The following is a 23,076-nucleotide window of genomic DNA, read 5'->3' on the forward strand; positions in this document are numbered from 1 at the left end:
TGAATGTGCGGTATGTGGTAACTGGAGGGTGTTGCATGTGAGGCGTGTGGTTTGGATGGAGTGTGGTATGTGCGGCGTGTGGTATTGATGGAGTGTTGCATGTGAGGCGTGTGGTTTGGATGGAGTGAGGTATGTGCTGTGTGAATGTGCGGTATGGGGTAACTGGAGGGTGTTGCATGTGCGGCGTGTGGTTTGGATGGAGTGTGGTATGTGCGGCGTGTTGTTTGATGGAGTGTTGCATGTGAGGCGTGTGGTTTGGATGGAGTGTGGTATGTGCGGTATGGGGTAACTGGAGGGTGTTGCATGTGCGGCGTGTGGTTTGGATGGAGTGTGGTATGTGCGGCGTGTGGTATTGATGGAGTGTTGCATGTGAGGCGTGTGGTATTGATGGAGTGTTGCATGTGAGGCGTGTGGTTTGGATGGAGTGTGGTATGTGCTGTGTGAATGTGCGGTATGGGGTAACTGGAGGGTGTTGCATGTGAGGCGTGTGGTTTGGATGGAGTGATGCAGTGTTGCATGTGCGGCGTGTGGTTTGGATGGAGGTGTTGCATGTGAGGCGTGTGGTTTGGATGGGAGTGTGGTATGTGCGGTGTGTGGGGTTGGAATGTGCGGTATGGGGTAACTGGAGGGTGTTGCATGTGCGGCGTGTGGTTTTGATGGAGTGTTGTATGTGCGGCGTGTGGTTTGGATGGAGTGTTGCATGTGAGGCGTGTGGTTTGGATGGAGTGTGGTATGTGAGGTATGGAGTAACTGGAAGGTGTGGCATGTGAGGCGTGTGGTGTTGATGGAATGTGGTATGTGGTGTGTATGGGGTAAGTGGAGGGTGTTGCATGTGAGGCGTGTGGTATTGATGGAGTGTTGCATGTGAGGCGTGTGGTATTGATGGAGTTTTGCATGTGAAGCGTGTGGTATTGATGGAGTGTGGTATGCGCGGCGTGAATGTGCGGTATGGGGTAACTGAAGGGTGTTGCATGTGCGGCGTGTGGTTTGGATGGAGTGAGGTATGTGCTGTGCGTGTGGTATGTGGAGTTGTTGCATGTGCGGCGTGTGGTTTGGATGGAGTGTGGTATGTGCGGCGTGTGTGGATTGGATGGGGTGTGGTTTATGGCGGTATGTGTGGTATGGATGGAGTGTGGTATTTGCGGCGTGTGGTATGAATGAAGTGTGGTATCTGCAGTGTGAATGTGTGGTATGGGGTAACTGGAGGGTGTTACATGTGCGGCGTGTGGTTTGGATGGAGTGTGGTATGTGATGTGCGGCGTGTGGTTTGGATGGAGTGTGGTATGTGCGGCGTGTGGTATGGATGGAGTGTGGTATGTGCGGCGTGTGGTTTGGATGGAGTGTGGTATGTGCGGTATGGGGTAACTGGAGGGTGTTGCATGTGCGGCGTGTGGTATTGATGGAGTGTTGCATGTGAGGCGTGTGGTATTGGATGGAGTGTTGCATGTGAGGCGTGTGGTTTGGATGGAGTGTGGTATGTGCGGCGTGAATGTGCGGTATGGGGTAACTGGAGGGTGTTGCATGTGAGGCGTGTGGTATTGGTGGAGTGTTGCATGTGAGGCGTGTGGTTTGGATGGAGTATGGTGATGTGGTGTTGAATGTGCGGTATGTGTGGTAACTGGATGGGTGTTGCATGTGCGGCGTGTGGTTTTGGATGGAGTGTTGTATGTGCGGCGTGTGGTATTGAATGGAGGTTGCATGTGAGGCGTGTGGTTTGGATGGAGTGTGGTATGTGCGGTATGGGGTAATTGGAGGGTGTTGCATGTGAGGCGTGTGGTTTGGATGGAGTGTGGTATGTGATGTGGTGAATGTGGTATGGGTGTGGTATTGATGGAGTGTTGCATGTGAGGCGTGTGGTTTGGATGGAGTGTGGTATGTGCGTGTGGTTTGATGCGGTATGGGGTAACTGGAGGGTGTTGCATGTCCGGCGTGTGGTTTGGACGGGGTGTGGCATGTGCGGCGTGTGGTTTGGGAGGCGTGTTGTTTGGATGGAGTGCGGTATGTGCGGCGTGAATGTGCGGTATGGGGTAACTGGAGGGTGTTGCATGTGCGACGTGTGGTATTGTTGGAGTGTTGCATGTGCGGCGTGTGGTTGGGTGGAGTGTGGTATGTGCGGCGTGATTGTGCGGTATGGGGTAACTGGAGGGTGTTGCATGTGCGGCGTGTGGTATTGATGGAGTGTTGCATGTGCGGCGTGTTGTTTGGATGGAGTGTTGCATGTGCGGCGTATAGTCTGGGTGGAGTGCGGTATGTGCCGCGTGTTGCTTGGATGGAGTGTTGCATGTGAGGCGTGTGGTTTGGATGGAGTGAGGTATGTGCTGTGTGAATGTGCGGTATGGGGTAACTGGAGGGTGTTGCATGTGAGGCGTGTGGTATTGATGGAGTGTTGCATGTGCGGCGTGTGGTTTGGATGGAGTGTGGTATGTGCGGCGTGTGGTTTGGATGGAGTGTTGCATGTGCGGCGTGTGGTTTGGATGGAGTGTTGCATGTGCGGCGTGTGGTATGGATGGAGTGTGGTATGTGCGGCGTGTGGTTTGGATGGAGTGTGGTATGTGCGGCGTGTTGTTTGGATGGAGTGTTGCATGTGAGGCGTGTGGTTTGGATGGAGTGTGGTATGTGCTGTGTGAATGTGCGGTATGGGGTAACTGGAGGGTGTTGCATGTGAGGCGTGTGGTTTGGATGGAGTGTGCTGTGTGAATGTGCGGTATGGGGTAACTGGAGGGTGTTGCATGTGCGGCGTGTGGTTTGGATGGAGTGTTGCATGTGCGGCGTGTGGTTTGGATGGAGTGTGGTATGTGCGGCGTGTGGTTTGGATGGAGTGTTGCATGTGAGGCGTGTGGTTTGGATGGAGTGTGGTATGTGCGGCGTGAATGTGCGGTATGGGGTAACTGGAGGGTGTTGCATGTGCGGCGTGTGGTTTGGATGGAGTGTGGTATGTGCTGTGTGAATGTGCGGTATGGGGTAACTGGAGGGTGTTGCATGTGCGGCGTGTGGTTTGGATGGAGTGTGGTATGTGCGGCGTGTGGTATTGATGGAGTGTTGCATGTGCGGCGTGTGGTATTGATGGAGTGTTGCATGTGAGGCGTGTGGTTTGGATGGAGTGTGGTATGTGCTGTGTGAATGTGCGGTATGGGGTAACTGGAGGGTGTTGCATGTGCGGCGTGTGGTATTGATGGAGTGTTGCATGTGCGGCGTGTGGTATTGATGGAGTGTTGCATGTGAGGCGTGTGGTTTGGATGGAGTGTGGTATGTGCGGCGTGTGGTTTGGATGGAGTGTGGCATGTGCGGTATGGGGTAGCTGGAGGGTGTTGCATGTGCGGCGTGTGGTTTGGATGGAGTGTGGTATGTACCGTATGGGGTAACTGGAGGGTGTTGCATGTGCGGCGTGTGGTATGGATGGAGTGTGGTATGTGCAGCGTGTGGTTGGATGGAGTGTGGTATGTGAGGCGTGTGATTTGGATGGAGTGGGTATGTGTGGTGTGAATGTGCGGTATGGGGTAACTGGAGGGTGTTGCATGTGCGGCGTGTGGTTTGGATGGAGTGTTGTATGTGCGGCGTGTGGTTTGGATGGAGTGTTGTATGTGCGGCGTGTGGTTTGTGCTGGTATGTGGTGGGTAACTGGAGGGTGTTGCATGTGCGGCGTGTGTTTGTTTGATGGAGTGTTGCATGTGCGGCGTGTGGTTTGGATGGATTATGGTATGTGGGGCGTGTGGTATTGATGGAGTGTTGCATGTGAGGCGTGTGGTTTGGATGGAGTGTGGTATGTGCGGCGTGAATGTGCGGTATGGGGTAACTGGAGGGTGTTGCATGTGCGGCGTGTGGTATTGATGGAGTGTTGCATGTGAGGCGTGTGGTTTGGATGGAGTGTGGTATGTGCGGCGTGAATGTGCGGTATGGGGTAACTGGAGGGTGTTGCATGTGAGGCGTGTGGTATTGATGGAGTGTTGCATGTGAGGCGTGTGGTATTGATGGAGTGTTGCATGTGCGGCGTGTGGTTTGGATGGAGTGTGGTATGTGCGGCGTGTGGTTTGGATGGAGTGTTGCATGTGAGGCGTGTGGTTTGGATGGAGTGTGGTATGTGCGCTGCGTGAATGTGCGGTATGGGGTAACTGGAGGGTGTTGCATGTGCGGCGTGTGGTATTGATGGAGTGTTGCATGTGAGGCGTGTGGTTTGGATGGAGTGTTGGTATGTGGTGATGTGCGGTATGGGTAACTGAAGGAGTGTTGCATGTGCGGCGTGTGGTTTGGATGAAGTGTGGTATGTGCGGCGTGTGGTTTGGATGGGTATGTTGCATGTGAATGTGCGGATGTGGTAACTGGATGGGTGTTGCATGTGAGGCGTGTGGTTTGGATGGAGTGTGGTATGATGCGTGTGGTTTGAATGTGTGGTATGTGCGGTATGGGGTAACTGGAGGGTGTTGCATGTGCGGCGTGTGGTTTGGATGGAGTGTGGTATGTGCGGCGTGTTGTTTGATGGAGTGTTGCATGTGAGGCGTGTGGTTTGGATGGAGTGTGGTATGTGCGGCGTGAATGTGCGGTATGGGGTAACTGGAGGGTGTTGCATGTGCGGCGTGTGGTATTGGATGTGGCGTGTGGTTTTGCATGTGCGGCGTGTGGTATTGGATGGTATGTGCGGCGTGTGGTTTGGATGGAGTGTTGTATGTGCGGCGTGTGGTTTGGATGTGAAGTGTGTGGTATGTGGGTTGATGGAGGGTGTTGCATGTGAGGCGTGTGGTTTGGATGGAGTGAGGTATGTGCTGTGTGAATGTGCGGTATGGGGTAACTGGAGGGTGTTGCATGTGCGGCGTGTGGTTTGGATGGAGTGTGGTATGTGCGGCGTGTGGTATTGATGGAGTGTTGCATGTGAGGCGTGTGGTTTGGATGGAGTGTGGTATGTGCGGCGTGAATGTGCGGTATGGGGTAGTGAGTATGTGCGGCGTGTGGTATTGATGGAGTGTTGCATGTGAGGCGTGTGGTATTGATGGAGTGTTGCATGTGCGGCGTGTGGTTTGGATGGAGTGAGGTATGTGCTGTGTGAATGTGCGGTATGTGGTAAGTGGAGGGTGTTGCATGTGAGGCGTGTGGTATTGGAGTGGAGTGTGCTGTGTGAATGTGCGGTATGGGGTAACTGGAGGGTGTTGCATGTGCGGCGTGTGGTTTGGATGGAGTGAGGTATGTGCTGTGTGAATGTGCGGTATGGGGTAACTGGAGGGTGTTGCATGTGCGGCGTGTGGTTTGGATGTGGAGTGTGCTGGAGGGTGTTGGTGGGGTGTGGTGGTATGGAAGGTGTGCATGTGCGGCGTGTAGTCTGGGTGGAGTGCGGTATGTGCGGCGTGAATGTGCGGTATAGGTTATCTGGAGGTTGTGACATGTGTGGCGTGTGGTATTGATGAAGTGTGGTATGTGCGGCGTGTATGTGTAGAGTGTGGCATGTGCGGTGGATATGTGTAGAGCGTGGCTTGTGCGGTGTGTGTTATGTGCAGTGTGTATGTGTAGAGTCCCGTGCGATGTGTCTTCTGTAAATTATCGCAGAGGCAGCTTTTGTTTTAGTGGGGAGAATACGAGGTATAATTTGTAAGCATGCTTTTATACCATAGTGATCTCTTTAATATGGTGATGGAAATTTTCGTTTTCCTAATTGAAATAGTATTCCTTTCTAGTATGAGTGACTTACTTGACTTAATCGACAATCTGATTTCATCGCTTGACGCGATTAACGCATCTTCGTTTTCGGCCAGGTGGCTTCTTCCAGCTTGAACCCGGGAAACTCCTCAGAACTAGTTGAACAAGGCGATCTGCCGGTCCCTTAATATATGACCAAAGAAGCGCAGACGATTTACTTTAGCCAATTTCGATGGCGGTGCAAGATGGTGATGTCTTCCACGTGTCATCCGCCAGTATACCACATCAATTTCTGCGTAGAGATCTTCATTGTAGCATACCCTAGGCCAAAAGTAGCCAAGTAACCGTCTATGCAGCTTTCGTTCCGTGCAGTCAAGCCTCTCCATAGCCGTTGATGGTGCTGCCCAAGTCTCCGATCCGTACATCATAATAGGGCGAATTGCGGATAGGTAGACTCGCAGCTTGACTTCGTGGTGGGGGTCCACCACAGGCGTTTCGTCAAGGAGTTAAATGCAGAAGTGCCTTAGCGCATCTTTGCTGAACATCTCTCTCGTAGCTGCCGTTGTTCTTCAGCGTACAGCCCAGGTAACAGAACTCATCGACGAGTTCTATCGGCTGTCCGTCCACCCTGATTCCCGTTCGAGTTCTCGAAGAGATCCACATCTGTTTGCATTTATCAGGGTGTAGACGTAGTCCATAGGCTGCAGCTAGCTTCGATACAAGGTTGACAACAGAACGTGTTGAAGTTTCGTACATGTCGTCGATGGCGAAATTGAACATGAAGGGTCCTGCCACTGCCGCCTGTCTTCCTCCAGTTACCACATCAAACGGTGTTGTACATCCCGCTGGTGTTCGAACTGCAGCAGTTGCTCGTTGATTCATGTCATCATGCAAGCAAACGAACTTTCCTGTTACTCCATCAACGCGGAGCGCGTTGAGAAGACGGCCTCGGTGAGGAGAGCCGAACGCGGAGCACGTTGAGAAGATGGCCTCGGTGAGGAGAGTCGAACGCGGCTCCAAAGTCCAGAAACGCTAGTTGCATTGGTTTCGAATACCGCTGCCAGATTTCGATCACTCGAGAAAATCACTTGTACATAACACGCAGAAAAGAGATTAGTCGATAATTACTAGGGTCCGTGACGGATAACATATTTTGGAGAGGAATCATGATAGCGTGTCTCCACGAGTCAGGTATCCTTTCGTCTATCCATATTGAACGGATGATCTTTGTCATCTCACGAATCCCAGACGGAGGAGGATATTTTAGCTTTTCTGCGCTAATCCTGTCGTCTCCACCAGATTTTCTATTCTTCATTTTTTGAATACACACGAGAACTTCCGATTCGGTCGGTGGTTCCTCGTTAACCGCATATGTCGGTCCATGAAAGTGTTGGAGTTCAGGTGCTGACGGTGCTAGCCGGTTCAGCAAGGTCTTGAAGTGTTCCCTCCAAATTGGAAGGGTTGCTTCACCGACAGCTACTCCATTGGCAGTGTTGAGGACTGGAGAGCATCTTTTCATTTTGCCGCTGTACTGTTTTAGTAGAGCATAGGCTTTCCGCGGGTTCCTGTCCTCCCACACCTTCTCAAACTCCATCGCTCTTGACATCCACTCTTTATCGCGGTCTTGTTGCCGTTGACGACGCAGCTTCCTTCTAAGACGCTTTTCCTGGTTGAAGTCACCAGCAATGCGCGCGGCACATACAGAATTGTACGTGGATTTTGTTTCCGCAGATACAAAGGCAAACTTCTTCCGCGGAATTAGAACCGGGCGTATTTCCCTTGCAGCGTCCTGGATGCACTTTCTGGAGGAATCCGCATTGCTAAGCTTCTTCCTGGTCCGTACTTCAACATGGATAGACACACGTTGGCGGAATTTTGTTCTGCATTCATCGTCTTTCAGACCTGCCATGTCGATTTTCGGTTGAAGAGGAACTCTTCGGTTTCTCTTGTGGAACCGTATCTTGAAGCTGAGGAGAACTGGACGGTGGTCGGAGTCGAACGCGACGTCCCAAACAGTTCTAGATTTTCGGATATCTGACTGAGGAATGTTCCTCGCCAGAACGTAGTCGAGCTGAAGCTTAAGAGTCCTCATCTTTCGCTTGCGCTGCTCTTCAGGCGTTAAAAGGGTTAACCCCTGCCACGTGGCGTCGATGATTTCGCACAAGTCGAACAGACGGTCACCGTTGTCCGACGCACGCTCCGCTGGATAATACCATTTTCCTAGCACATCGGATTGCTGTTCGAGTCCCATCTTCGCATTTGCGTCGATTCCGACAGTGACCACCTGCTGGCTTGGTGTTTTAGACATCAACGCATTGAGTTCATCATAGAAGGCGTCTTTACTGTTGTCCTCAACGGTTTTCGTGGGCGCGTGAGCACTTACGATCCAGAGTTTATGTCCTCTGCGATCCGGCAGTCGTAGAAAAGCGCACTTAGACGAGATAGAGCCAAATTCCTCCACCAGGTTCTTGTAATCGTTCCTAACAGCTATCGCGCAGCCACCTACTTTGTTCTCGTCAGCATCGCCGCAGTATATGGTGTAATTTTCGATGCTGATGACGGGCCGTTCTCTCATGCTTGGTTCCTGCAGTGCAGCAAAAGGCACACAGATATATCGCAGAAGTCAGGATAGAGCGGCTAGTTGGAGTTCTCTCGATAGTGTTCGGCAGTTCAGCGTGACGGAACGAATGGTTGCTGCCAAAAATTACGTGCTTCCTTCAGTCAGCTGACCTTTCAGGTTATGGGTTTCGGCGATGTGCTGGACCTCATATTTTCCACACAGTATATGTATTCCCAAAATTTTTCATCACTTTACTGAACTGATCACGTTGGTATGTGCATACTTACTAATAATACCTCATATTTTCCACACTAAACAGAGGCTGTCCTTGCGATATTGTACAGATGATTGTAAAATAGTGTGCTCTTACTAAAAATGAATAGTATTTTAATTAGGCTTAGGCTTAGGCTTAGGCTTAGGCTTAGGCTTAGGCTTAGGCTTAGGCTTAGGCTTAGGCTTAGGCTTAGGCTTAGGCTTAGGCTTAGGCTTAGGCTTAGGCTTAGGCTTAGGCTTAGGCTTAGGCTTAGGCTTAGGCTTAGGCTTAGGCTTAGGCTTAGGCTTAGGCTTAGGCTTAGGCTTAGGCTTAGGCTTAGGCTTAGGCTTAGGCTTAGGCTTAGGCTTAGGCTTAGGCTTAGGCTTAGGCTTAGGCTTAGGCTTAGGCTTAGGCTTAGGCTTAGGCTTAGGCTTAGGCTTAGGCTTAGGCTTAGGCTTAGGCTTAGGCTTAGGCTTAGGCTTAGGCTTAGGCTTAGGCTTAGGCTTAGGCTTAGGCTTAGGCTTAGGCTTAGGCTTAGGCTTAGGCTTAGGCTTAGGCTTAGGCTTAGGCTTAGGCTTAGGCTTAGGCTTAGGCTTAGGCTTAGGCTTAGGCTTAGGCTTAGGCTTAGGCTTAGGCTTAGGCTTAGGCTTAGGCTTAGGCTTAGGCTTAGGCTTAGGCTTAGGCTTAGGCTTAGGCTTAGGCTTAGGCTTAGGCTTAGGCTTAGGCTTAGGCTTAGGCTTAGGCTTAGGCTTAGGCTTAGGCTTAGGCTTAGGCTTAGGCTTAGGCTTAGGCTTAGGCTTAGGCTTAGGCTTAGGCTTAGGCTTAGGCTTAGGCTTAGGCTTAGGCTTAGGCTTAGGCTTAGGCTTAGGCTTAGGCTTAGGCTTAGGCTTAGGCTTAGGCTTAGGCTTAGGCTTAGGCTTAGGCTTAGGCTTAGGCTTAGGCTTAGGCTTAGGCTTAGGCTTAGGCTTAGGCTTAGGCTTAGGCTTAGGCTTAGGCTTAGGCTTAGGCTTAGGCTTAGGCTTAGGCTTAGGCTTAGGCTTAGGCTTAGGCTTAGGCTTAGGCTTAGGCTTAGGCTTAGGCTTAGGCTTAGGCTTAGGCTTAGGCTTAGGCTTAGGCTTAGGCTTAGGCTTAGGCTTAGGCTTAGGCTTAGGCTTAGGCTTAGGCTTAGGCTTAGGCTTAGGCTTAGGCTTAGGCTTAGGCTTAGGCTTAGGCTTAGGCTTAGGCTTAGGCTTAGGCTTAGGCTTAGGCTTAGGCTTAGGCTTAGGCTTAGGCTTAGGCTTAGGCTTAGGCTTAGGCTTAGGCTTAGGCTTAGGCTTAGGCTTAGGCTTAGGCTTAGGCTTAGGCTTAGGCTTAGGCTTAGGCTTAGGCTTAGGCTTAGGCTTAGGCTTAGGCTTAGGCTTAGGCTTAGGCTTAGGCTTAGGCCCTAAGCCTAAGCCTAAGCCTAAGCCTAAGCCTAAGCCTAAGCCTAAGCCTAAGCCTAAGCCTAAGCCTAAGCCTAAGCCTAAGCCTAAGCCTAAGCCTAAGCCCTAAGCCTAAGCCTAAGCCTAAGCCTAAGCCTAAGCCTAAGCCTAAGCCTAAGCCTAAGCCTAAGCCTAAGCCTAAGCCTAAGCCTAAGCCTAAGCCTAACCCTAAGCCTAAGCCTAAGCCTAAGCCTAAGCCTAAGCCTAAGCCTAAGCCTAAGCCTAAGCCTAAGCCTAAGCCTAAGCCTAAGCCTAAGCCTAAGCCTAAGCCTAAGCCTAAGCCTAAGCCTAAGCCTAAGCCTAAGCCTAAGCCTAAGCCTAAGCCTAAGCCTAAGCCTAAGCCTAAGCCTAAGCCTAAGCCTAAGCCTAAGCCTAAGCCTAAGCCTAAGCCTAAGCCTAAGCCTAAGCCTAAGCCTAAGCCTAAGCCTAAGCCTAAGCCTAAGCCTAAGCCTAAGCCTAAGCCTAAGCCTAAGCCTAAGCCTAAGCCTAAGCCTAAGCCTAAGCCTAAGCCTAAGCCTAAGCCTAAGCCTAAGCCTAAGCCTAAGCCTAAGCCTAAGCCTAAGCCTAAGCCCTAAGCCTAAGCCTAAGCCTAAGCCTAAGCCTAAGCCTAAGCCTAAGCCCTAAGCCTAAGCCTAAGCCTAAGCCTAAGCCTAAGCCTAAGCCTAAGCCTAAGCCTAAGCCTAAGCCTAAGCCTAAGCCTAAGCCTAAGCCTAAGCCTAAGCCTAAGCCTAAGCCTAAGCCTAAGCCTAAGCCTAAGCCTAAGCCTAAGCCTAAGCCTAAGCCTAAGCCTAAGCCTAAGCCTAAGCCTAAGCCTAAGCCTAAGCCTAAGCCTAAGCCTAAGCCTAAGCCTAAGCCTAAGCCTAAGCCTAAGCCTAAGCCTAAGCCTAAGCCTAAGCCTAAGCCTAAGCCTAAGCCTAAGCCTAAGCCTAAGCCTAAGCCTAAGCCTAAGCCTAAGCCTAAGCCTAAGCCTAAGCCTAAGCCTAAGCCTAAGCCTAAGCCTAAGCCTAAGCCTAAGCCTAAGCCTAAGCCTAAGCCTAAGCCTAAGCCTAAGCCTAAGCCTAGCCTAAGCCTAAGCCTAAGCCTAAGCCTAAGCCTAAGCCTAAGCCTAAGCCTAAGCCTAAGCCTAAGCCTAAGCCTAAGCCTAAGCCTAAGCCTAAGCCTAAGCCTAAGCCTAAGCCTAAGCCTAAGCCTAAGCCTAAGCCTAAGCCTAAGCCTAAGCCTAAGCCTAAGCCTAAGCCTAAGCCTAAGCCTAAGCCTAAGCCTAAGCCTAAGCCTAAGCCTAAGCCTAAGCCTAAGCCTAAGCCTAAGCCTAAGCCTAAGCCTAAGCCTAAGCCTAAGCCTAAGCCTAAGCCTAAGCCTAAGCCTAAGCCTAAGCCTAAGCCTAAGCCTAAGCCTAAGCCTAAGCCTAAGCCTAAGCCTAAGCCTAAGCCTAAGCCTAAGCCTAAGCCTAAGCCTAAGCCTAAGCCTAAGCCTAAGCCTAAGCCTAAGCCTAAGCCTAAGCCTAAGCCTAAGCCTAAGCCTAAGCCTAAGCCTAAGCCTAAGCCTAAGCCTAAGCCTAAGCCTAAGCCTAAGCCTAAGCCTAAGCCTAACCCTAAGCCTAAGCCTAAGCCTAAGCCTAAGCCTAAGCCTAAGCCTAAGCCTAAGCCTAAGCCTAAGCCTAAGCCTAAGCCTAAGCCTAAGCCTAAGCCTAAGCCTAAGCCTAAGCCTAAGCCTAAGCCTAAGCCTAAGCCTAAGCCTAAGCCTAAGCCTAAGCCTAAGCCTAAGCCTAAGCCTAAGCCTAAGCCTAAGCCTAAGCCTAAGCCTAAGCCTAAGCCTAAGCCTAATTAAAATACTATTCATTTTTAGTAAGAGCACACTATTTTACAATCATCTGTACAATATCGCAAGGACAGCCTCTGTTTAGTGTGGAAAATATGAGGTATTATTAGTAAGTATGCACATACCAACGTGATCAGTTCAGTAAAGTGATGAAAAATTTTGGGAATACATATACTGTGTGGAAAATATGAGGTCCAGCACATCGCCGAAGCCCATAACCTGAAAGGTCAGCTGACTGAAGGAAGCATGGAATTTTTGGCAACAACCATTCGTTTCGTCACGCTGAACTGCAGAACACTATCGAGAGAACTCCAACAAGCCGCTCTATCCTGACTTCTGCGATATATCTGTGCCTTTTGCTGCACTGCAGGAAACACGCATGAGAGAACGGCCCGTCATCAGCATCGAAAATTACACCATATACTGCGACGATGCTGACGAGAACAAAGTAGGTGGCTGCGCGATAGCTGTTAGGAACGATTACAAGAACCTGGTGGAGGAATTTGGCTCAATCTCGTCTAGATGCGCCTTTCTACGACTGCGGGATCGCAGAGGACGTAAACTCTGGATCGTAAGTGCTCACGCGCCCACGGAAACCGCTGAGGACAACAGTAAGGACGCCTTCTATGATGAACTCAATGCGTTGATGTCTAAAATACCAAGCCAGCAGGTGGTCATTGTCGGAATCGACGCAAATGCGAAGATGGGACTCGAACAGCAATCCGATGTGCTAGGAAAATGGTATTATCCAGCGGAGCGCGCGTCGGACAACGGTGACCGTCTGTTCGACTTGTGCGAAATCATCGACGCCATCAGCTCACGTGGCAGGGGTTAACCCTTTTAACGCCTGAAGAGCAGCGCAAGCGAAAGATGAGGACTCTTAAGCTTCAGCTCGACTACGTTCTGGCGAGGAACATTCCTCAGTCAGATATCCGAAAATCTAGAACTGTTTGGGACGTCGCGTTCGACTCCGACCACCGTCCAGTTCTCCTCAGCTTCAAGATACGGTTCCACAAGAGAAACCGAAGAGTTCCTCTTCAACCGAAAATCGACATGGCAGGTCTGAAAGACGATGAATGCAGAACAAAATTCCGCCAACGTGTGTCTATCCATGTTGAAGTACGGACCAGGAAGAAGCTTAGCAATGCGGATTCCTCCAGAAAGTGCATCCAGGACGCTGCAAGGGAAATACGCCCGGTTCTAATTCCGCGGAAGAAGTTTGCCTTTGCATCTGCGGAAACAAAATCCACGTACAATTCTGTATGTGCCGCGCGCATTGCTGGTGACTTCAACCAGGAAAAGCGTCTTAGAAGGAAGCTGCGTCGTCAACGGCAACAAGACCGCGATAAAGAGTGGATGTCAAGAGCGATGGAGTTTGAGAAGGTGTGGGAGGACAGGAACCCGCGGAAAGCCTATGCTCTACTAAAACAGTACAGCGGCAAAATGAAAAGATGCTCTCCAGTCCTCAACACTGCCAATGGAGTAGCTGTCGGTGAAGCAACCCTTCCAATTTGGAGGAAACACTTCAAGACCTTGCTGAACCGGCTAGCACCGTCAGCACCTGAACTCGAACACTTTCATAGACCGACATATGCGGTTAACGAGGAACCACCGACCGAATCGGAAGTTCTCGTGTGTATTCAAAAAATGAAGAATAGAAAATCTGGTGGAGACGACAGGATTAGCGCAGAAATGCTAAAATATCCTCCACCGTCTGGGATTCGTGAGATGACAAAGATCATCCGTTCAATATGGATAGACGAAAGGATACCTGACTCGTGGAGACACGCTATCATGATTCCTCTCCAAAATATGTTATCCGTCACGGACCCTAGTAATTATCGACTAATCTCTTTTCTGCGTGTTATGTACAAGTGATTTTCTCGAGTGATCGAAATCTGGCAGCGGTATTCGAAACCAATGCAACTAGCGTTTCTGGACTTTGGAGCCGCGTTCGACTCTCCTCACCGAGGCCGTCTTCTCAACGTGCTCCGCGTTCGGCTCTCCTCACCGAGGCCGTCTTCTCAACGCGCTCCGCGTTGATGGAGTAACAGGAAAGTTCGTTTGCTTGCATGATGACATGAATCAACGAGCAACTGCTGCAGTTCGAACACCAGCGGGATGTACAACACCGTTTGATGTGGTAACTGGAGTAAGACAGGCGGCAGTGGCAGGACCCTTCATGTTCAATTTCGCCATCGACGACATGTACGAAACTTCAACACGTTCTGTTGTCAACCTTGTATCGAAGCTAGCTGCAGCCTATGGACTACGTCTACACCCTGATAAATGCAAACAGATGTGGATCTCTTCGAGAACTCGAACGGGAATCAGGGTGGACGGACAGCCGATAGAACTCGTCGATGAGTTCTGTTACCTGGGCTGTACGCTGAAGAACAACGGCAGCTACGAGAGAGATGTTCAGCAAAGATGCGCTAAGGCACTTCTGCATTTAACTCCTTGACGAAACGCCTGTGGTCGACCCCCACCACGAAGTCAAGCTGCGAGTCTACCTATCCGCAATTCGCCCTATTATGATGTACGGATCGGAGACTTGGGCAGCACCATCAACGGTTATGGAGAGGCTTGACTGCACGGAACGAAAGCTGCATAGACGGTTACTTGGCTACTTTTGGTCTAGGGTATGCTACAATGAAGATCTCTACGCAGAAATTGATGTGGTATACTGGCGGATGACACGTGGAAGACATCACCATCTTGCACCGCCATCGAAATTGGCTAAAGTAAATCGTCTGCGCTTCTTTGGTCATATATTAAGGGACCGGCAGATCGCCTTGTTCAACTAGTTCTGAGGAGTTTGCCGGGTTCAAGCTGGAAGAAGCCACCTGGCCGAAAACGAAGATGCGGTAATCGCGTCAAGCGATGAAATCAGCCTGTCGATTAAGTCAAGTAAGTCACTCATACTAGAAAGGAATACTGTTTCAATAAGGAAGACGAAAATTTCCATCACCATATTAAAGAGATCACTATGGTATAAAAGCATGCTTACAAATTATACCTCGTATTCTCCCCACTAAAACAAAAGCTGCCTCTGCGATAATTTACAGAAGACACATCGCACGGGACTCTACACATACACACTGCACATAACACACACCGCACAAGCCACGCTCTACACATATCCACCGCACATGCCACACTCTACACATACACGCCGCACATACCACACTTCATCAATACCACACGCCACACATGTCACAACCTCCACATAACCTATACCGCACATTCACGCCGCACATACCACACTCCATCCAAACCACACGCCTCACATGCAACACCCTCCAGTTACCCCATACCGCACATTCACGCCGCACATACCACACTCCATCCAAACCACACGCCTCACATGCAACACTCCAATCCCACACGCCGCACATGCAACACCCTCCAGTTACCACATACCGCATTCATCCAACCACAGCACATACCTCACTCCATCCAAACCACACGCCTCACATGCAATACCTTCCAGTTACCTCATACCACACGCCGCACATACCACACTCCATCCATACCACACGCCGCACATGCAACACCCTCCAGTTACCCCATACCGCACATTCACGCCGCACATACCACACTCCATCCAAACCACACGCCGCACATGCAACACTCCATCCAAACCACACGCCGCACATACCACACTCCATCCAAACCACACGCCGCACATGCAACACCCTCCAGTTACCCCATACCGCACATTCACGCCGCACATACCACACTCCATCCAAACAACACGCCTCACATGCAACACTCCATCAATACCACACGCCGCACATGCAACACTCCCATCCACATTCACGCCGCACATGCACACTCCATCAACCACACCGCACATGCAACACTCCATCCAAACCACACGCCGCACATGCAACACCCTCCAGTTACCCCATACCGCACATTCACGCCGCACATACCACACTCCATCCAAACCACACGCCTCACATGCAACACCCTCCAGTTACCCCATACCGCACATTCACGCCGCACATACCACACTCCATCCAAACCACACGCCTCACATGCAACACCCTCCAGTTACCCCATACCGCACATACCACACTCCATCCAAACCACACGCCTCACATGCAACACCTCCATACCAGCACCATTCACGCCGCACATACCACACTCCATCCATCCCACACTCCACCACACGCACATACCACACCCATCCATGCAACACTCCATCCAAACCACACGCCGCACATACCACACTCCATCCAAACCACACGCCGCACATGCAACACCCTCCAGTTACCCCATACCGCACATTCACGCCGCACATACCACACTCCATCCAAACCACACGCCTCACATGCAACACCCTCCAGTTACACACCATCACCGCACATACACTCCCACCCTCACATGCAACACTCCATCCAAACCACACGCCTCACATGCAACACTCCATCCAAACCACACGCCGCACATGCAACACCTTCCAGTTACCCATTCACATGCACACACCCACACTCCATCCAAACCACACGCCTCACATGCAACACTCCATCCAAACCACACGCCGCACATGCAACACCCTCCAGTTACCCCATACCGCACATTCACACAGCACATACCTCACTCCATCCAAACCACACGCCTCACATGCAACACTCCATCCATACCACACGCCGCACATGCAACACTCCATCCAAACCACACGCCGCACATACAACACTCCATCCAAACCACACGCCTCACATGCAACACCTTCCAGTTACTCCATACCGCACATACCACATTCCATCAACACCACACGCCGCACATGCCACACCTTCCATGCTACCTCCAAACCACACGCCGCACATGCCACACTCCAGTAACCCACACGCCGCACATATGCCACACTCCATCCAAACCACACGCCGCACATGCAAACCACACTCCCCATCCACATACCACACGCCGCACATGCAACACCCTTCAGTTACTCCATACCGCACATTCACGCCGCACATACCACACTCCATCCAAACCACACGCCTCACATGCAACACTCCATCCATACCACACGCCGCACATACAACACTCCATCCAAACCACACGCCGCACATGCAACACCCTCCAGTTACCCCATACCGCACATTCACGCCGCACATACCACACTCCATCCAAACCACACGCCTCACATGCAACACTCCATAACCTCACGCCCACATGCAACACTCCATCAATACCACACGCCGCACATACAACACTCCATCCAAACCACACGCCGCACATACCACACTCCATCCAAACCACACGCCGCACATACCACACTCCATCCAAACCACACGCCGCACATGCAACACCCTCCAGTTACCCCATACCGCACATTCACGCCGCACATACCACACTCCATCCAAACCACACGCCTCACATGCAACACTCCATCAAAACCACACGCCGCACATGCAACACCCTCCAGTTACCCCATACCGCACATTCACGCCGCACATACCACACTCCATCCAAACCACACGCCTCACATACCACACGCCTCACATGCAACACTCCATCAACAAACCACACGCCGCACATGCAACACCTCCATCTACCATCCATACCGCACACGCACGCCGCACATACCACACTCCATCCAAACCACACGCCTCACATGCAACACTCCATCCATACCACACGCCGCACATACCACACTCCATCCAAACCACACCCGCACATGCAACACCTCCAGTTACCCAACCGCACATTCACCATGCACACACCCATCACTCCATCCAAACCACACGCCGCACATACCACACTCCATCCATACCACACGCCGCACATGCAACACTCCATCCATACCACACGCCGCACATTCACGCTGCACATACCACACTCCATCCAAACCACACGCCGCACATGCAACACTCCATCCAAACCACACGCCTTACATGCAACACCCTCCATACCGCACATTCACACAGCACAACCACTCCATCCAAACCACACGCCTCACATGCAACACTCCATCATCAATACCACACGCCGCACATGCAACACTCCATCCAATACCACACGCCGCACATGCAACACCCTCCAGTTACCCCATACCGCACATTCACGCCGCACATACCTCACTCCATCCAAACCACACGCCGCACATGCAACACCCTCCAGTTACCCCATACCGCACATTCACGCCGCACATACCACACTCCATCCAAACCACACGCCTCACATGCAACACTCCATCAATACCACACGCCGCACATGCAACACTCCATCCAAACCACACGCCTCACATACCACACTCCAGTTACCCCATACCGCACATTCACGCCGCACATACCACACTCCATCCAAACCACACGCCTCACATGCAACACCCTCCAGTTACCCCATACCGCACATTCACGCCGCACATACCCCACTCCATCCAAACCACACGCCTCACATGCAACACTCCATCCAAACAACACATACCACACTCCATCCAAACCACACGCCGCACATACCACACTCCATCCATACCACACGCCGCACATGCAACACCCTCCAGTTACCCCATACCGCACATTCACGCCGCACATACCACACTCCATCCAAACCACACGCCTCACATGCAACACTCCATCACACTCCATCAACCACACGCCTCCACATGCAACACCCATCCAAAACTACACGCCGCACATAACACACTCCATCCAAACAACACGCTTCACATGCAACACCCTCCAGTTACCCCATGCCGCACATTCACACAGGACATGCCACACCCCGTCCAAACCACACGCCGCACATGCAACACTCTCCAGTTACCCCATCACATACAACACATCACGCCGCACATACCACACTCCATCCAAACCACACGCCTCACATGCAACACCCCCCAGTTACCCCACATTCACGCCGCACATACCACACTCCATCCAAACCACACGCCTCACATGCAACACCCTCCAGTTACCCCATACCGCACATACCACACTCCATCCAAACCACACGCCTCACATGCAACACTCCATCCAAACCACACGCCTCACATGCAACACTCCATCAATACCACACGCCGCACATACCACACTCCATCCAAACCACACGCCGCACATGCAACACTCCATCCAGTTACCCCATACCGCACATTCACACCGCACATCCATCCAAACCACACGCCCCACACGCCTCACATACCACACTCCATCCAAACCACACGCCTCACATGCAACACCCTCCAGTTACCCCATACCGCACATTCACGCCGCACATACCACACTCCATCCAAACCACACGCCTCACATGCAACACTCCATCAATACCACACGCCGCACATACCACACTCCATCCAAACCACACGCCGCACATGCAACACCCTCCAGTTACCCCATACCGCACATTCACGCCGCACATACCGCACTCCATCCAAACCACACGCCTCACATGCAACACTCCATTCAAACAACACGCCGCACATACCAGCCTCCATCCAAACCACACTCCGCACCAAACAACACGCCGCACATTCCTCACTCCTTCCAAACCACACGCCTCACATGCAACACCTTCCAGTTACCTCATACCGCACATTCACGCCGCACATACCACACTCCATCCAAACCACACGCCTCACATGCAACACCTCCAGTCCAATACCACACGCCGCGCACGTAACACTCCATCAAACAACACGCCGCACATACCACACTCCATCCAAACCACACGCCTCACATGCAACACCCTCCAGTTACCCCATACCGCACATACCACACTCCATCCAAACCACACGCCTCACATGCAACACCCTCCAGTTACCCCATACCGCACATTCACGCCGCACATACCACACTCCATCCAAACCACACGCCGCACATACCACACTCCATCCAAACCACACGCCTCACATGCAACACTCCATCCATACCACACGCCGCACATACCACACTCCATCAATACCACACGCCGCACATGCAACACCCTCCAGTTACCCCATACCGCACATACCACACTCCATCCAAACCACACGCCTCACATGCAACACTCCATCCAAACCACACGCCGCACATGCAACACTCCATCCAAACCACACGCCGCACATGCAACACCCTCCAGTTACCCCATACCGCACATTCACGCCGCACATACCACACTCCATCCAAACCACACGCCTCACAAGCAACACTCCATCAATACCACGCCACATGCAACACTCCATCCAAACCACACGCCTCACATGCAACACTCCATCCAAACCACACGCCGCACATACCACACTCCATCCAAACCACACGCCGCACATGCAACACCCTCCAGTTACCCCATACCGCACATTCACACAGCACATACCTCACTCCATCCAAACCACACGCCTCACATGCAACACTCCATCCAAACCACACGCCGCACATGCAACACTCCATCCAAACCACACGCCTCACATGCAACACCTTCCCACCGCACATTCACGCACATACCACACTCCATCCAAACCACACGCCTCACATGCAACACCCTCCAGTTACCACACTACCACGCACATTCACGCCGCACATACCACACTCCATCCAAACCACACGCCTCACATGCAACACCCTCCAGTTACCCCATACCGCACATTCACGCCGCACATACCACACTCCATCCAAACCACACGCCTCACATGCAACACTCCATCCAAACAACACGCCGCACATACCACCCTCCATCCAAACCACACTCCGCACATACCACACTCCATCAATACCACACGCCGCACATGCAACACCCTCCAGTTACCCCATACCGCACATACCACACTCCATCCAAACCACACGCCTCACATGCAACACTCCATCCAAACCACACGCCGCACATGCAACACTCCATCCAAACCACACGCCGCACATGCAACACTCCATCCAAACCACACGCCGCACATGCAACACTCCATCCAAACCACACGCCGCACATACCACACTCCATCCAAACCACACGCCGCACATACAACACTCCATCAATACCACACGCCGCACATGCAACACCCTCCAGTTACCCCATCACACCTCTTACCCCATACCGCACATTCACGCCGCACATACCACACTCCATCCATACCACACGCCTCACATGCAACACCCTTCCAGTTACCCCACACCGCCATTCACATGCAACACTCCATCCAAACCACACGCCGCACATGCAACACCCTCCAGTTACACCCCTCCCATTCACCCACACACATACCACACTCCATCCAAACCACACGCCTCACATGCAACACTCCATCCAGTTACCACATCACCGCACATTCAACCACACGCCTCACATGCAACACTCCATCCAAACCACACGCCTCACATGCAACACTCCATCCAAACCACACGCCTCACATGCAACACTCCATCCATACCACACGCCTCACATGCAACACTCCATCCAAACCACACGCCTCACATGCAACACTCCATCCATACCACACGCCGCACATGCACACTCCATCCAAACCACACGCCGCACATACCACACTCCATCCAAACCACACGCCTCACATGCAACACCTTCCAGTTACCACATACCGCACATTCACACAGCACATACCTCACTCCATCCAAACCACACGCCTCACATGCAACACTCCAGTTACCACATACTGCACATTCACACAGCACATACCTCACTCCATCCAAACCACCCATCCAAACCACACGCCGCACATGCAACACCTTCCAGTTACCACATACCGCACATTCACACAGCACATACCTCACTCCATCCAAACCACACGCCTCACATGCAACACTCCATCCAAACCACACGCCTCACATGCAACACTCCATCCAAACCACACGCCGCACATGCAACACCTTCCATACCACATTCACGCCGCACATACCACACTCCATCCAAACCACACGCCGCACATGCAACACCCTCCAGTTACCCCATACCGCACATTCACGCCGCACATACCACACTCCATCAATACCACACGCCGCACATGCAACACCCTCCAGTTACCCCATCATTCACGCCGCACATACCACTCCATCCAAACCACACGCCTCACATGCAACACTCCATCAATACCACACGCCTCACATGCAACACTCCATCCAAACCACACGCCGCACATACCACACTCCATCCAAACCACACGCCGCACATGCCACACTCCATCCAAACCACACGCCGCACATGCAACACCCTCCAGTTACCCCATACCGCACATTCACGCCGCACATACCACACTCCATCCAAACCACACGCCTCACATGCAACACTCCATCCAAACCACACGCCTCACATGCGACACTCCATCCAAACCACACGCTGCACACACCACACTCCATCCAAACCACATGCCGCACATGCAACACCCTCCAGTTACCTTACACCGCACATTCACGCCGCACATACCTCACTCCATCCAAACCACACGCCTCACATGCAACACTCCATCCAAACCACACGCCTCACATGCAACACTCCATCCAAACCACACGCTCACGCACCCATCATACCACACTCCTCCATCCAAACCACACGCCGCACATGCCACACCCTCCAGTTACCACATACTGCATATTCACACAGCCCACATGCCACACTCCTCCAAACCACACCCACATTCCACATGCAACACTCCATCCAAACCACACGCCGCACATGCAACACTCCATCCAACATGCTACACTCCATCCAACCGCACACGGCACATACCACACTCCATCCAAACCACACGCCTCACATGCAACACCCTCCAGTTACCCCATACCGCACATTCACGCCGCACATACCACACTCCATCCAAACCACACGCCTCACATGCAACACTCCATCCAAACCACACGCCTCACATGCAACACCCTCCAGTTACCACATACCGCACATTCACACAGCACATACCTTACTCCATCCAAACCAACACCTCCATTACCACACGCCGCACATGCACACTCCATCCAAACCACACGCCGCACATACCGCAACACTCCATCCAAACCACACTCCGCACATACCACACTCCATCAATACCACACGCCGCACATGCAACACCCTCCAGTTACCCCATACCGCACATTCACGCCGCACATACCACACTCCATCCAAACCACACGCCTCACATGCAACACCCTCCAGTTGCCACATACCGCACATTCACGCCGCACATACCGCACTCCATCCAAACCACACGCCGCACATACCACACTCCATCCAAACAACACGCCGCACATACCACCCTCCATCCAAACCACACGCCGCACATACCACACTCCATCCACACCACACGCTGCACATGCCACACCCTCTAAATACCCCATACCGCACACACATTCATTTATTTATTCCATCATTCATAATAGAAACTTGAACTTGAAAACTTGGCGCGCATAGTCCTCTATCATTCCAGCACAATTTCTCGACATCTG

At 51.9% G+C, this 23,076-nt stretch overlaps 10 protein-coding genes across 10 annotated transcripts; 5 read left to right on the top strand and 5 right to left on the bottom strand.

The window, feature by feature from the left end:
- Positions 1–914: 914 nt before the first annotated feature.
- RB195_008168 (uncharacterized protein) lies at positions 915–1,157 on the top strand (the record flags this gene model as incomplete). Its single annotated transcript, XM_064194556.1, has 1 exon — positions 915–1,157. The coding sequence occupies one exon, from the start codon at positions 915–917 to the stop codon at positions 1,155–1,157; it is 243 nt and encodes an 80-aa protein (XP_064045701.1).
- A 4,620-nt stretch (positions 1,158–5,777) lies between these two features.
- On the bottom strand, positions 5,778–6,050 carry RB195_008169 (uncharacterized protein; the record flags this gene model as incomplete). The annotated part of the gene is made up of 1 exon (XM_064194557.1): positions 5,778–6,050. The coding sequence occupies one exon, from the start codon at positions 6,048–6,050 to the stop codon at positions 5,778–5,780; it is 273 nt and encodes a 90-aa protein (XP_064045702.1).
- Positions 6,051–6,120: 70 nt separating this feature from the next.
- On the bottom strand, positions 6,121–6,504 carry RB195_008170 (uncharacterized protein; the record flags this gene model as incomplete). Its single annotated transcript, XM_064194558.1, has 1 exon — positions 6,121–6,504. One exon carries the CDS (start codon positions 6,502–6,504, stop codon positions 6,121–6,123), a length of 384 nt encoding a protein of 127 aa, XP_064045703.1.
- A 202-nt stretch (positions 6,505–6,706) lies between these two features.
- On the bottom strand, positions 6,707–8,197 carry RB195_008171 (uncharacterized protein; the record flags this gene model as incomplete). Its single annotated transcript, XM_064194559.1, has 1 exon — positions 6,707–8,197. One exon carries the CDS (start codon positions 8,195–8,197, stop codon positions 6,707–6,709), a length of 1,491 nt encoding a protein of 496 aa, XP_064045704.1.
- A 372-nt stretch (positions 8,198–8,569) lies between these two features.
- RB195_008172 (uncharacterized protein) lies at positions 8,570–11,734 on the bottom strand (the record flags this gene model as incomplete). Its single annotated transcript, XM_064194560.1, has 2 exons — positions 8,570–9,858; positions 11,728–11,734. The coding sequence occupies 2 exons, from the start codon at positions 11,732–11,734 to the stop codon at positions 8,570–8,572; spliced, it is 1,296 nt and encodes a 431-aa protein (XP_064045706.1).
- On the bottom strand, positions 8,570–11,982 carry RB195_008173 (uncharacterized protein; the record flags this gene model as incomplete). The annotated part of the gene is made up of 2 exons (XM_064194561.1): positions 8,570–9,961; positions 11,950–11,982. 2 exons carry the CDS (start codon positions 11,980–11,982, stop codon positions 8,570–8,572), a joined length of 1,425 nt encoding a protein of 474 aa, XP_064045705.1.
- A 110-nt stretch (positions 11,983–12,092) lies between these two features.
- Positions 12,093–12,548, top strand: RB195_008174 (uncharacterized protein; the record flags this gene model as incomplete). The annotated part of the gene is made up of 1 exon (XM_064194562.1): positions 12,093–12,548. One exon carries the CDS (start codon positions 12,093–12,095, stop codon positions 12,546–12,548), a length of 456 nt encoding a protein of 151 aa, XP_064045707.1.
- Positions 12,549–12,583: 35 nt separating this feature from the next.
- Positions 12,584–13,591, top strand: RB195_008175 (uncharacterized protein; the record flags this gene model as incomplete). Its single annotated transcript, XM_064194563.1, has 1 exon — positions 12,584–13,591. One exon carries the CDS (start codon positions 12,584–12,586, stop codon positions 13,589–13,591), a length of 1,008 nt encoding a protein of 335 aa, XP_064045708.1.
- A 202-nt stretch (positions 13,592–13,793) lies between these two features.
- On the top strand, positions 13,794–14,177 carry RB195_008176 (uncharacterized protein; the record flags this gene model as incomplete). Its single annotated transcript, XM_064194564.1, has 1 exon — positions 13,794–14,177. The coding sequence occupies one exon, from the start codon at positions 13,794–13,796 to the stop codon at positions 14,175–14,177; it is 384 nt and encodes a 127-aa protein (XP_064045709.1).
- A 70-nt stretch (positions 14,178–14,247) lies between these two features.
- On the top strand, positions 14,248–14,520 carry RB195_008177 (uncharacterized protein; the record flags this gene model as incomplete). The annotated part of the gene is made up of 1 exon (XM_064194565.1): positions 14,248–14,520. One exon carries the CDS (start codon positions 14,248–14,250, stop codon positions 14,518–14,520), a length of 273 nt encoding a protein of 90 aa, XP_064045710.1.
- Positions 14,521–23,076: the final 8,556 nt, after the last annotated feature.

This window comes from Necator americanus, chromosome III (genome assembly GCF_031761385.1).
Source record: "Necator americanus strain Aroian chromosome III, whole genome shotgun sequence".
NCBI lineage: Eukaryota > Metazoa > Nematoda > Chromadorea > Rhabditida > Ancylostomatidae > Necator > Necator americanus.